The sequence below is a fragment of the Sesamum indicum genome, linkage group LG6 (assembly GCF_000512975.1).
Source record: "Sesamum indicum cultivar Zhongzhi No. 13 linkage group LG6, S_indicum_v1.0, whole genome shotgun sequence".
NCBI classification, from domain to species: Eukaryota; Viridiplantae; Streptophyta; class Magnoliopsida; order Lamiales; family Pedaliaceae; genus Sesamum; species Sesamum indicum.
In genome coordinates, this window is record NC_026150.1 from 11,280,799 (window position 1) to 11,296,508 (window position 15,710).

Genomic DNA, 15,710 nt, shown 5'->3' on the forward strand with positions numbered 1-15,710 from the left:
TGTGCTTTCTCAGAGTTCTGCTGAATGGGTATTTATAGGAGAGTTCTTCTAGTTGTGGTTGTGTGTTCATTCTTGATTGGTGGGTCAGGTGGGGTTAGCTAGCTTGTCTTTACTTTTATTTTTAGGGCATCATTGGTATGTAAGAATGAAATTAAGTGGAAATCGAATGGATTTAGGAATGAAATAAAGAAAGAAAATGAATCGTATTTAAATAGCATTTCTACGATTGGTATACACAATAAGTTAGAAGGTATAGAATTGTTATTCCTTAGTTGCTTAGTTGATTTTATTAAAATAATTGACAATTAAAAAATAATAATTAGTAATCAAATAAAATTATTTTTATGACAAATTTGCTCTTTTGTAATTTTTAAAAAAAATGTTTATTCATATTTTAGTTGTGGGACAGAAATTGGACCAAAATCTCAAAAAATGTAAGTTGTGGAACGAAAATTGCAATTTTTTCATTCTATTGCAATAAAACGTTGGTTAAGTTAGCAGAGCACGTGCATCATTCCATAAAAAATCTAATGAAAGATGTGAGTGAGACGTAAATTGTAATTTTTTTATACTTATGGGACTAAATGTGGTGAGGGGTAAAATAATAGAACCAAAATCGCAAACGATGTATATTGTGAGACGTAAATTGCAATTTTTCCACAACGACGTATTGATTAGGAACAAAAAAATGCATCGCTGCGTCAACCAAAACAACACTGTGGTAAAATAGCATCGACACAAGGGGCCAAACAACAAAAACAACTGCATTTCAGATCGGCTAAGCTCAGAGCGACATTGTTTTATTTAGTTGCGCAGAATAAAAATTTATCGTATCAACCCGTCATGCTAGCGGAAACTGTAGCAGAGGACTATCGCCACAAGACGCAAAACAGTCAGACTAGCCGAACTTAAATTTTTCTATTATCATTTATTAATAATGGAAATATAACTTTTTTTGGAATATTAAATGTGAAAAAAAATATTTACGGTGGTCTAGAATTCATGAGCGCCATATTTAGGAAAAACTGTATCTTTGGTTCATATGTTAGAGCATTTTTCTCTTTAGTCTTGTTATTATGATTTTTTCACATTATATCCAATAAATTAAAATTTTTCTCAATTTTAGCCCTCACGTGTATTTTTAGTAGAATAGTTAATGGAGCCGTTATTAGTCTCACGTGCATTTTAAGTATATTTCTCATTAATTATTTGACAAAAAATTAAAAATGTGATATTTGCATTTATGGGAAAACCAGGTCCTCACACTTATCTATTTTATAGAATTATTGTGTAGAGAAGTCTTTTTCCCAGTGAGAAAAATGTGCCTGTTATTCGAAAAACAAATCTTGAAATTAGGGACCATTTTCATTCAATTCACATGCAAACATTTTGTGTTTTTGCTAAAGTGTGGACCCTTTTGTCTGATTTGTTATGGTCCGAAAACTTTGAGTGATAGCTTTATAGGACCACATCGATTTAGAAACGTGCTATCTGAATTAATTGTCCATAGTTCTCAAAAATAAAAAAATAAAAAATATTCTTATTTTAATTATTGGACGGAAAACGGCCACGAGGGCCAAAGTTTTAGAAAAGTTTAACTTATGACATACAATGTGAAAAAATCGTTGATTTATAAAATTTAATGTGAAAAAAATCGTAGTAAATATGATTAAATTAAAAACGGCCATAACTTTTGGGACTGAAAATGTGATTTTTCCGCAATTTTACCTTCAATCAAGCTTCGCAAAATTTTGATACGGTGTCATGCAGAATCCGTGCACATAATTTTTAATAATATTTTTATTTTATTGAAGTTTATCATTTATTTTTTTATATTAAAGTTTATTATTGCGTTACAGCCCATATTCAAAAAAGTGTCTAGTTTTTTTTTTTGATTTTTTAATTATCACTATATATTTTATTCAAATTAAATTAAATTTGGCACTTTGTACAATATATGTTATATTGATAAACATGCAAAATAAACACTAATATGTCATTTCGATTTCAATTAACAATAAACTTAAATAAAATGAGAGTAAATTAATTTTTGAGTATATGTAATTACATGAAATTAATTTTCTGAAGGAACTTGATTGAGTAGTTAATTTAATATGAGTTGAAAAGTTGAAGGGTATTTTTTATATTAAAATAATTTAATGTAGTGGTATCAAAATTACCACTTTGAGTCTATAAACCCTCTTTTCTTTATAATAGTATAGATATATTATTTAGAAAGTTGTAATTTTGAACCGTAATTATAGGGGTTTGACATTTTAGTCCTGATGGAAATTGATTTGGCAATTCACCCTACAATTTTGAGAAAAATGGTATTTTAAGGACAAAATTCATCAAAAATTGCAAATCTTATCTGAATTTGGCATGTGCGTCTCACGTAAATACAAAATTTTTGGCCAATTTGTTTTTCATAAATTTATCCTTAATGTGCCAATTATTTTAAATATTAAGGCTTACTTTTTGACTTAGATTCCAACAAGACTAGAATTTCCACCCTCTATAGTTATAGAACCAAAATCACGATTTTTCTTGTCAATGAGACTAAGGTATTATATGTATGAAATATTTAGGCAAAATTAGAAAATGGATCATGTATAAGGGGTGATAAAATTAGTCCTCTAAGTATTGAACTGATAATTCTAGCCTTTTTATGAAAAAAGGCTGGAAATTAGTTGGACAAATTGGATTAGGGTTTGGCCTGCCAACCGGACTCGACTAAAACACGCACTAGAAAAAAATAGTTATTAGCTACAGTTTTAATAGTTATGGACTAAAAATTATAATAAATAATTTTTATTGACAACATTTAAATAAAACTGACGCAAAATATAGATTTTTCACTGAGAAAAAGTTATTTGTCATGGCTAAGAGCCATGGTAAAAATATTTGCCATGACTTTTAGCCATGACAAATGTTTTAACCACCATCGCAAACACTACGACCAACTACTATTACATGGTCATGATCAATGAATATTTGCAACAACTTTTATAGTAACGTTGCATCCTATGTGAATGTTGGGTCTTCCAAATGGGCGGGAAATGAAGACACCTCTTCTCACTTCCTTCTCACGAGTTATTTATTTTTTTATTAATAATAAAAAAATATACTAATATAATTTATTAAAATACTATAATATTAATATGTCGAGTCGTGATTCGATAAAAAGAATTTTTCTTTTTTAAAATAATGGCCAAGTCGTGATTTGAGTCACGACTTGGTCCTTTTTTTATTTTTTTTAATTTTATTGAATTAATTTTTGTTATAAGTTAATTATATAAAATTAATTTTTTAACAACATATTAAAATTCAGAAAATCATAATATTAAAATTATATTAATTTTAAAAATTATAATTAAATTTATAAATATAATAGTGTATATTTTTTTTTACAATTGGTGAAAAATACAATGAAGTATACAATTTTAAATGTAAAAAATGTCCACCCGTTCCATAATTGCGTCTGTTGCATTGACGTTGAGGACTTCTTATTTCCTCGCCCACATTTTGTACTGGCTCATTTTGCGCCTCAATATCATCACCACCGAACCGACTAGATGTTGTTGCAGAACTAGACTCCACATTGTCACGATATACACTAAATGATGGAAATGGAATTAGTGAAATATTGTATCCTTGTGCATATGGTTGATTAATACCAAGACCAAGGTCAAGATGTACTTGTAAAGAATAATCTTGTGTTTTGTTTGATATATATGGGTCGTGATCACATCTCGATATATTATTATTAATATATTAAAAATAATTATATTAATATAAATTTTTTTAATAATAAAAAAATAAATAACCCTCCTTCTCACAATGTGCATAAAAGTCGAAATGGCTTTCTCTCTCTCTCTCTTCTTCTACAAATCCGACGATGAAGGTCAAGAAGATAGAATGAACATGTCTTCAATGTCATCAGGGAATTATTTTACTTAAATAAATTGCTTTTCTGGTATTAGGGTTCTATTGAGAACATCTAGATTCATTGAGAATTTCATAATATGTCATAAAAACGATAATTAATATTAGGAAAAAAGTTAGTATTTTTAGTCCTATAAGTTAGGTCTATGTCATTTTTGGTCCATACACTTTGGAATTAGTATTTTTAGTCCCATAATTTATAAAAAATTAGCACTTTTGATACTCATGTAATTATCCATCTACAATTTAACGATATAGGTCACGTACCTAACACGTTGTCGTTAAATACTTTTAGTTGGAGTAAAAATTGGTCCTTTTTTCAATAGTAGTATATGAGTGCTTCATTTGACCTACTTTATTCACTTGTGGAAGACATGATTGTTTGTGTTGCTTCTACTTGGCTTCAACTTATAGAAATATGGGAAGGATAGCATTCAATTTTTTGTGATAGAAGATAGAAATCGCTATATTTTTTGCCCTAATTTCCTTCAAGATTTACTTTTCCGCTCAAATGTAGTTATATTTTTCTCCAAAAATGGTTCTAAGCTGGAAATCAAATGAATTTTCTTTCCAACCAAATTACTTAATGATCATATGCTACTCACGTGCACAATATCGTTAAATTATAGACAAAAAAGTGGATGATAATCAAAAGTACTAATTTTGGTAAGTTACGAAACTAAAAGTGCTAATCCCATAATGAATGAGACCAAAAGTAAAATGGGTCTAACATATGGAACCAAAAATATTATTTCCTCCTAAATATCTAATCAAACGCAGACTATTCTATAAATCATCAGAACATATATTCATATTCTTATGAAAATAAATAATATGTATAAAAATTCATGAACACTACATTATAGTATATTTCTGAAATCATAGTTTATATTCTTAGGGTCTTGCTTATCCTAATTAAAATACACCAATCAATGATTTTGCCGACCGTCATTATCTCAATCGTCATCTTTTACTAGCATATTGAACCCTCTACTCAAGCACTACTTCTCCCTAAACCAATAGTTGATCACCAATCCTTCATCCTTTACTAGTATGTTGGTGGAGAGATTTCATCTTAATGATAAGAACTAGCTTTAGAGGGAGGACATCCTACGTGGACAAAGAAACGAGACTATCTCACTTTACCAAAAAGGAGGGGGCGTCGTTTCCTACTGCTTGCAAGAATGGGGATATTTCTTGAGCACGTTAAAGTATCTACATCAGCAAAAGTGCACCAAAGGTTGGTAATCTAATCCAATTCAATTGACTTATTTTATATGCATAAGATCCACATTATAGTAGCAACGAGATGTGTCATTAGATCGCATAATTTACTATTTAAATTAAATTTTATTTTTCACTATGTTTACCATCTCAGGATCTATACGAAACCAACTTGTACTTGGATATGTTGGCATAACTCGCAAGGTTAGAGGTGTACCCATAAGAAAATCTCAAACACCTCACCCAATCACTTATCCACCTATTCTAGTCCTTGGTGAGGGTATCTGCAGCTTTAGGTATAGCATTCCATCACCATTTGTCCATCTCAAACTTCGGGCAATTGCAAATGTTCTTCAAATCTTTTTGTAAATTCAAATTTTTCTTACTTTTACCTTTGATGTCCGTAATGGTTTAAAGGTAATGTCAAGCACATTCTTCTTAATGTGTATGATATAAAAGTTGTGACATATCAAGTTCATCCACTAGTATGAAAGATCCTAAAATATGCTTTTTTTGGTCCACTTGTGCTCAGCGTCATACCCTGGTGGATTGTTATTGGATCTTCAACCACCATAAAATACCATACCACATGACGGTGGATTTCATCTCTGGTCAACCTCAATCTTGGAATCTTCTTCTCCTGCCTATTTCTAGTAAAGGACTTGTTGTTTTTCCAATATGGATAGTTATAGGAGAGGAACTGTCTGTTGCAGTCAAAGTAGCACGCATTTTTCTTGTGTTGCAGATGGAATATTCATGTATTATCCATATAAATAGAACACCCATGATACTCACAGTACTGCATCAGATACTATCCCATAAGCTGGGTGGTCATTCACAATTCACATCGACACCGCATGCATCATGAATGCCTCATTCGTGGCATAGTCGTGTATTCGACGGTACGTATTTACGATGAAACTTCCCGACAGTCTGATGCATCATGTGTCAACCATTGCAAAAATAAAAAGAGACATTGGCAAAGTTGTCAACAAATTCCCAACAAATCCATTTTCTCTGAAAAATCAGTGGAAATTTTTGACGCATTCAATATTACGACTTATTTTTCTATAGTTATTGATGGAAACGAATCAGGGTCAAATTTCATATGGTTTCTTCGATGGTTTATTAATTTTTGAGGGAATTGATAAGAATATCGGGTTGGCAATTGATATTCATCAGAATCCATTTATATTCGTCAAAATTGCTATAATTTTTTACCATTGGAAATTTTTGTTCCGGCTAAATTACATTTACTGCCCTGTATATTAGGGGGGGTAGCATTTCAAGGACTGTAGTTAAGGGTGTAGCAAACAGCATCCCAGAATTAAATTTTTTTTGGCTATTGAAGGACTCCGGCAACCAGATTTTTCAAATGCACCAGAAAATGCTTACCTGGACACAAATTAGGGTTCGAATTTGGGGCTTTTGCTCATGTGGCGGGGGGTAATAAATTATTGCCATATAAGCTGCTGACGTGGCTGTGGTGTAGATATAATTGCCAACTTTGCCGTTGACGTGGAAAAGAACATAAAACAAAAAGAAAAAAAAACAAAACAAAACGGCAAAAGACTGAAACGCGTACGCCACTTTCTCTCTCAAATCGACAGACAAAGAACCCTAATCCCAAACAATCCCCAACCCTAATCTTTGATCACAGCACCTGAAGAAGACGATTAAGCCACTAAACGACGAATAGAGAGCACCAAAGGCAAGAAAATGGTGATTATACGGAGTAAATGTCACCTAAACCTCCCACCTCCTTTATACCGTAAGTTTTCCTCTTCTTGTCTGTGGTCCCCTATTGCCCCTCTTTGTCTCCCACTGCGTTTTTCATTTTAATACGCATTTTGTGGTCCCTCTTTGTCTCCCACTACGTTTTCATTTTAATACGCATTTTGTGGTCCCTCTTTGTCTCCCACTGCGTTTTCATTTTAATTGTTCGAGGGAAAACATGTGGGGGGATGTTATGAATATTCATATTATATTTCTGTATCTTTCCGTATTAGTATGTGGGGCATGAAGAAATTATTTTTTTTTCTATTTTTAGTATGTTTAGTTGTGAAATGGTATTCATTTTTCAACTTTTATTAATGCTTTAGCCACTTATGTGAATAAGGAGAATAGTAACTGTAAATGTAGTTGCTGCTATTTTTAATGAGTCAGTGACTATGAATTTATTAAATCTGTAAGTAGGGATTGTTCTGTTTGTTTTTTGTTGCTATTCATCAATGAACCGTATTATATTTTTATTTATTTTTGCTTAGTCTGTTGGTGATGGTGATATTTCTAATTTAGTATTATTTTTTTTGTGCTTTTTAATTTACAGATCCTGACAGTAATTCAACTACTGTCACATATTATTATGGGGGGAAATTTATCCCAAGTAATTGTACTATTCCTTATTATATTGGTGGCAAGATTGCTAAGTTTGACTATGTAGACTCAACTCACCTATGTTTTGCAAACCTTAATTTGTTCTGTGATAAATTAGGGTTGGTTGGTGATAAGAGATACTATAAGAAAGTAAAAATTGGTTTTCAGCTCCTAACTACAGATTCACAGTGTTTAGAGTTGGGGAAGGAGTACAGGCATGCTAGGGATGTCCCTGTATATGTTGAGATGTTTGGTGACTTGGGGGTTGGTGTTGATGTAGATGAGGATAGTGAGAGGGGTAGAAGGGAGGAGGCTGTTCATGTAGATGAGGAGGGGGGTAGAAAAGATGATGTTAATGATGAAGATGAGGATGCAGACTTGTTTGATTCTGATTATGATTTATCAACAGAGGTAGATGATGATGACATATTATTTGATGATTATGTGGATGATAAAACAACTATGATGGTCTAAGTGGGTCTAGTGATGATGGTGAAACAGATATTATGGTTGATGAGATTGATCTAAATGAAAATAAAGTCAGTGATGATGAGCAAAGTGAATCTAGCTACCCTATTTTTAATCCTGCTGAAAAATTTGATCCAACATTTACATTGGGGATGATGTTTAGCACAAAGGGTGAGCTTAGAAATGCTATTCAGTCACATGCAATTAAGACAAGAAGACATATAATTTGCACAAAAAGTGACCCAAGCAGATACTATGCTAAATGTGGTGATACAAATTGTGATTGGAGGTTACATGCTCGTAAAGTAAAAGATGAATGCACTTTTCAGATTAGGGATTAAAAATCCTAAAGACAAGTGTGCCAAGACTTTCAATCTAAAAAATGTAAAGTCTAGTTGGCTCTGTGATAAATATTTTGACAAATTCAAATCTGATCCCAAGAGGTCTGTAAAGGGGTTTAGAGTGGATGCTATAAATGAAATTAAATGTCATATCTCCAAATATCAAGCATATAGGGCCAAAAGGAAAGCATTGAAAAAATTTGAGGGCAGTCCTGAGTACCAATACACAAGACTTTGGGATTATGCAGATGAGATTAGAAGAACCAATCCAGGTAGCACTGTCATTGTGGGGACTGAAGATGTGGGAGGGGAAAACAGATTCAGTAAGTTTTATGTTTGTTTTTCAGCAATGAAAATTGATTTCAAAGAGGGGTGTAGAAAGATAATTGGTGTTGATGAGTGCCACTTAAAGGGGCCTCATGGGGGAATTCTTTTAACTGCAGTAGGGGTGGACCCAAACAACAATCTTTACCCAATTGCATATGCTGTTGTAAACACAGAATCAAGGGAAACTTAGGAGTGGTTCTTGATTTTGTTGAAAACTGATTTGGCTATTGAAAATCAGAGTGAATATGTCTTTATGTCTGATAAACAAAAAGAATTAATTCAAGCTTTTTAAGAAGTGTTACCTGCTGCACCTCATAGGTTCTGTGTAAAGCATATGCACAGTAACTTCAAAAATGCAGGTTTTAGAGGGTTGGTATTCAAGCATGCCTTATGGAGAGCTGCAAAGGCATGTACCAAAGGTGAGTTTGAGGCTAGAATGAGGGATATCCAAGTACTTGATCAAACTGCTTTTGATTGGTTTTCTGATAAACCTCTTGAATAGTGGAGTAGGTCACACTTTAGTCCAAATGTAAAGTGTGATATGTTGCTGAACAATTGTTGTGAGACCTTCAATATGATGATATTGGATGCTAGGGAGAAGCCAATACTGACTATGTTAGAGTGGATAAGTGAATTTTTTATGAAGAGATTGCAAGAAAATAGGGACATGGCTGAAGCAAAATGGAAAGATAGAATCTGTCCAAGAATAAGAAAAATACTTGACAAACATATGGAAAAAGTTGGTGACTGTATTCCCATCAAAGCTGATAATTTTCATTATCAGATATCATCCTTTGATGGTGGTCAGTATGCAGTGGACTTGTCAAACCATACTTGCAGTTGTAGGAAGTGGGAACTCAGTGGGATTCCTTGTAAGCATGGCATCTCAGCAATCTTAAATCAGAAAGATGATCCTGAGGATTATATTAATGACTGTTATTTTGTAATTGCTTACAAGAGAATATATGCTAGTGCAATAATGCCAATAAGTGGTGAGAATCAGTGGAATGAGACATGCTTCATACCTCCATTGCCACCAAGGTTTGGCAGAAGGAGTGGAAGACCTTCCAGTGCACGTAAAAGAGATTCAGATGAGCCTATGACAAAGAAGAAAATAGGGAAGAAAGGTAATGGGATGTAGCTGAAAAGACAACAGACAACAGTCAAATGTTCTAAGTGTGGCCAGGAGAAGCATAATGCAAGGACATGCCCAAATAAAGATCTATCTCAATAGTATGAAGAAATTACAGACTTGACAGTTGAAGAAACAACTTTTGATGTATTGGCAGCTGATGAAGCTTTACCAACAAAGCTAAATGTAAGGAAGAGAGGGAGGATTTCAACACAACAATCTCAAATAAAGTGGTTTGTTCCCAATTTTATGAATTTTTTTTTTTTTTGCTTCAGTTGTATTTTGCTAGTTCTGATAGCTTCTTCTGATATTATTTGCAGGTGGCAGACAAAGGAAAAAATAAGGTCACAAATAAGGCTCTAATTATTTTAGCCCCAATTACTGAAGTATTTTTATAGTTTTCTTTTTCTTAAGATTTTGTATGTTTTCTAGTTGTCTTGTCATAGTTTATTTCGATGTTTCTTAGGGGAAAGGCAAAGGAAAAAAGAAGGTGACAAATGAGGCAGAAATGATGCAAGTGGACAATGAGGCAGAAATTATTCTACCCCCAATTACTGTAAGTATTACTTTACATCTTTTTGCAGCTTTCTTTCACAATTTATTTCACACTTTTCCCTTTTCATGCAGAGCCCAGTCACCTCACAATCTGCAGAAAATGAGAATGAGATCTTTACTACACTCCAAGTGCCCAATCTAGTTTCCAACTCTTCCCAATACACTAAGGGACCTTCAATGTACACTCAACTGCAGAGTGTTGGACATCCCAGGAGTGCAACATCAAGGGTAAATATTAGAGCCCCACCTCTTATGCTTGGTAGTCAATACAGTGTCACACAGCATCCAGTCCAAGAACATTTTCCAGTTATCATGCAAGGGGGAAAGAAATTCATCACATTGTCAAACTTGCAGAGATTAAGCTCAAAAAGGCCTCCAGGAAGCAGTAGCAACAACTCATAAGAAACATAGACTTGACTTGTACTTTTGGCATTTTGGATTGTTTTTTTATTTTGACTTGTTTGGCATTTTGGCATGATGTTTTGGCAGGATTTTATACTTTTTGTGAGCCCTTTAGATTGCCATTGTTTGGTAAACTTATTCAAACATCATGTTTTGAGGTGATCAAGTTAATATAATCATCTTTACTGTTGTTTTTAGTATAATCTATTACTTAATGTTTATAACTTATTCACATATTCAAAGGTTATAACTTAAGACAATTTAAACATATAAACAAACAAATGCTTACTAATCCATAAAAATAAAGTTCATGATGCTTACTAATCTAAATTTTACATAGCAAAACAACACCATCACAGCAAAACTCCATCTATTACATAGCAAAACACTATCAATTACATAATCCTTATACAAATTACTCCATTTATGCACGACTTCCTAGCATCCAAACACAAATAAAAAAAAACCATGACAAGACAAGCAACTTGAAGTAAAATTTCATCTTCTTTTCCATCTTTGTCTTCTCTATTTCTAGCTGATTCATCTTCCTCACCAACCCAGGAATTACAGACCTTGCTCTTGAGCACATTGGAGGATCTTCCCACTGGAAGAATCTACACCCATTATTCTACATTTCTCACCAAATTTTTTTTTTTGAGAGTATGAAAAATGAAAAAATAGAAAGAAAAAATGAACTGCTCTCTACATACCTTGTAGTCATGGCATGAATGGAATCGTCTACCTAGGTTTTGGTTAGTCCAAGATGTGCGAATGTAAGCTGGCTTACCACAATAATATTGTGTCCAATTGGGCATGGAAGACATCACGCAATCTTCGCACTGTCGGGCTCGGAGCAGGGGAAATGGTGGCGGGTTGGGCTCGATCGTCTTCTTCTACTTCAGGGATGGGATGGGGAGTGTTGGGGGTTAGGGATTTTTGTCTGAGAGAAGAATACTTCGGTCGATTTTAGCGGGAGAAGATTTCTTCTTTTATTTTGGGTTTTATTTTTTGTTTTCATCTTTTTTTTGTGTTTTTTAGCTTAGTTGGCAATAATTTATTACCCCCCGCCACATCAGCAAAAGCCCCAAATTCGAACCCTAATTTGTGTCTAGGTAAGCATTTTCCGATGCATTTGAAAAATTCAATTGCCGGAGTCCTTCAATAGCCAAAAAAAAATTAATTTTAGGATGCTATTTGCTACACCTTTAACTACAGTCCCTGAAATGCTATCCCCCTAATATACGGGGCAGTAAATGCAATTTAGCTTTTTGTTCCTATTAAACTATGTTTTTGTGATGATTAACTCTAAATTATTTCTTAAAAAATAATCTATTGTTTTATGTATTTATATATATATATATATATATTGTTTTAGAATTTAAGAATCCAACAAATTTTTTTACCAAAAAGTATAAGAATTTATTTGGTTCTTCACTGAGTAACAATTGGTTGAGTCTTTTCGGTGGCAGGATCCCTTGAATAGTTTGTTGGGGTATCTTTTGGCCAAAATACGAATTATCTTAGTTATTGTGATAGTCGTAAAGAACTGATTAAAGATGTCAGACTGTTTTCTTGGCACAGTTCCTTTTGTCTCAAACACAACTGAATGAAATAGGAAACAAGAAACAAGTATAATTTTATCAGCTTTTGCTATCAAACAGTTTGGAGTGTGTTGATCATTTATGCATTATCCTTACGGTAATAACATGGCGTCCAACCAGCTGCTTTGATTCCACACATAGCATTTCTTGTACTCCTTTATGTCCTTTTCTTACGCTACATCCCAAGAAACTTTTGGTCTTAGGACAAAATCTTTTCATTGACAAAAAAAAAAAAAAAATACATGGGCTTCTATGTCTTAATTATGGAGTTAATAATCTTTAAATTTTAAAATTAAATTAAATACCATGTGATATTTTTTTCATTTAATATATTTTTCTAAAATTTTTTTTCACGAATACTGTTAAACGGCCACCTCATCTGAAAATTTAAACTGTTAGGAAGGAGAATCATTTGATATTAATATTGTAGTACATCCTATTTTCAATCCATATACGTAAAACTTTATTTATATATATATAAATAAATGAGCAGTACCAATATTCGAACGAAAAATCTTTTATTTAATTTGACTAATATAGCCTATGAAGCAACTCTCTTTCTGAATTTGATTTAATTAATTAATAATTTTGCTTGGTTTTGCTTTTGTTGCATGATTAGGTGCATTGTAATCATCTCCCATATTCTAAAACATTGTAATTAACTGCTATATATTATTATCAGTCCGTGCAGTATTTGATGCAACACTTATTTATTATTATTTTATATTGTGAAGATTATTTTGACATAGCATCTTACACTTACTAAGATTTTAGAAATAATTTTATATTTTGTTCGGGTTTGTCGGTAATATCATTTGTGGAAAAACATAAGAACTCAGGACATTTGTGGAAAATTTTTGGACAATGATTAAAGTGTTGTGTTTCATTCCAAACTTGAATTAATTCTCTAATTATTAGAGAAGTGCTATATGTATCAGCAATTTCTCCATCTTATTTCTACCTTCTGTCGATTTAAATCTATCCATGTAACAATATAACTGTAATATTGATTTCTCACTAAAATTAGAAAATGTGAAATAGTGGTTAATTCCGAATGGCGAATATAAGGAAGTGGGAATATGTAAGAAGCACCCCCCTCCCCCCCTCTCTCATGTGTCTGTTGAACCCTTCAATGCACTGGCAGCACCTTGCCTATTTGCCGAATAGGGAATAGATATAGTAGGTCTTTTCCCAACTGCATAAGGACAATGCAAATTCCTACTACTAGTACCGGAGTACTTCAGCAAGTGGGTGAAAGCCGAGCCCCTTGCCAAGTTCACGGAAAACGAAGTGCTTAAATTCCTCTAAAAAATATAGTTGTAGGTATAGCTTACCTAGTGAAAAATAGTTGTTAGTTTTACGATTGGAAAATTCAGGATTGGTGTGCCGACTTAGGCATCCAACATTGATTCACCTCAGTGGCCTATGGAGGGGCATAATTCCCGCCTTTGAAATAATGGGAAAATGTAAGAAATATAATGTGATATTGCAAATGAGCAAATTACACCGTGATAAAAAAAACTATAGTAATTTATCAATATCTCATAGGTAAATTGTATTAAGCCCTTGGAAATAATTCCCTACCGAAACATATTACTATATTCCATCAGCCATCACTGGAAACGTTTCCATGTTGATCATGAACAACAGCCTTTTTTAGCTACTATACAAATAAAAGACAAAGCGAATGTTGGAAGATTAAGTAGCCTCGTCAGAAGACAGCCAATGCAAGTACGAAGGGATGCTTTGTTGGCGGAATTTCAGAAGCCATGTCTTCGTCCTCTCTCTTCCATTGTATAGAAATTCCACTCTTCTGTCGTTGCATGGAAGATATAAACTATGTGCAATTCCTATTCTCACATCCACTCTATATATATACTCATCAACACAACAACAACAATTGTCTCCTTTTGCCTGTGAATTTCTACGAGCTTTAACTGTGGAAAAAGTTGTTCAGTTTGATTCTTATATATGCTGAACAAAGTGATTTTTCCAGACTGTTTTCTTTGAAGATAGAGGAGGCCTAGTCTGAGGTAGCAGCAATGGACTCGGACAAAACCAATGTAGCCCTGGAAGCTATTAACAATGAAACTATTGATTTGGTAATTTCTATTTCTTTCTGTTGTTTGTGAGGCACCAGAGTTCAATATCATTACTGATGTACTCTGAGAATTTTTAGACTAATTGTCATCTGTGTGGAAAACATTCACCTAATCCAAGATGGGATTTCGATATCATGAGAGATTAGTTCCCAGGGAATGCTCTGAGGGGTTAAACGCCTAGGCCTGTGTGAAAACACTAGTAGGGAAAAATCCGTCTAAGAAAAGCGAAAGGGCAATGCGACCCGTAAGTTTAAATGAAAAAGGGTAATGTGATCTCCTAACGTGCGAGGCAGTGACTTAGTTGCATTAAGGAGGTTTTTGTGCCTATGAGTGTTTTCATGGGAGGGTAAAATACAAATAAACCCTGTTCTGAGTTCGTTCATATGGCGTCTTAACGCATTTTGCTGTGCTTACTACGTTGCTAAGCTAAAGAAGAAAGGGGTGGCAAGAATTGTTCAATTCGGCATGGAATTCTTGATAGACTAGGAGTTGTTACTGCATGGTGATTAGCATACTGTTCTTATCTGCTCTGTCAGGAGAATATCCCTGTGGAAGAAGTTTTGGAGAAGTTGAAATGTACAACAGAGGGTCTTAGCTCTGATGAGGTTAAGAAACGACTTGAAGTGTTCGGTTATAACAAGCTTGACGAGAAAAAGGTATGTACTTGTTTCAAATTCGAGTCTCTGTTACTGTACTATTATTCCGCTGCTCATTCAAAGTTAACGAAGTTATGCAATTATCAATTAGATTTCATCATTCTGCAGGAGAGTAAGATACTCAAGTTTCTTGGATTTATGTGGAATCCTCTTTCATGGGTTATGGAAGCAGCCGCTATCATGGCTATCACTGTTCCACATGGAAAGGTAAAACCGTAGAGTTTACATATGCATCCCAAAGATGTACATAAGTGATCATACGAGCATGAAATCTGTGCCACTATGCTAATATCAATTTTTTGTTATAGAAAAATAGAGTTGATTACAGTGATTTTGTCGGCATTCTGGCACTTCTTCTTGTCAATTCAACTATTAGTTTTATAGAGGAGAACAACGCCGGTAACGCAGCAGCAGCACTCATGGCTCGATTGGCTCCAAAAGCTAAGGTCAGCTTGCAAAACACTTGTATTTCTACTACTTCTTACTGTTGTTTGAATATTATGAGTCCACACGATCAGGTTTTACGTGATGGAAAATGGAACGAGGAAGATGCATCAGTTTTGGTTCCTGGAGATGTTATT

The 15,710-nt window shown here is 33.6% G+C and overlaps 1 protein-coding gene across 1 annotated transcript in view; it reads left to right on the forward strand.

Annotated features, from left to right (window-relative positions):
* Positions 14,280 to 15,710, forward strand: part of LOC105164362 (plasma membrane ATPase 1-like) — a 12,669-nt gene continuing 11,238 nt past the window's right edge. Inside the window, exons 1-5 of the mRNA XM_020694397.1 lie at positions 14,280 to 14,473; positions 15,010 to 15,129; positions 15,238 to 15,336; positions 15,438 to 15,575; positions 15,648 to 15,710. The exon at positions 15,648 to 15,710 is cut by the window's right edge and continues 42 nt beyond it. Of these exons, the coding sequence (XP_020550056.1) occupies positions 14,414 to 14,473; positions 15,010 to 15,129; positions 15,238 to 15,336; positions 15,438 to 15,575; positions 15,648 to 15,710 (480 nt within the window). The 5' untranslated portion in view covers positions 14,280 to 14,413. The remainder of the gene's footprint in view (positions 14,474 to 15,009; positions 15,130 to 15,237; positions 15,337 to 15,437; positions 15,576 to 15,647) is intronic.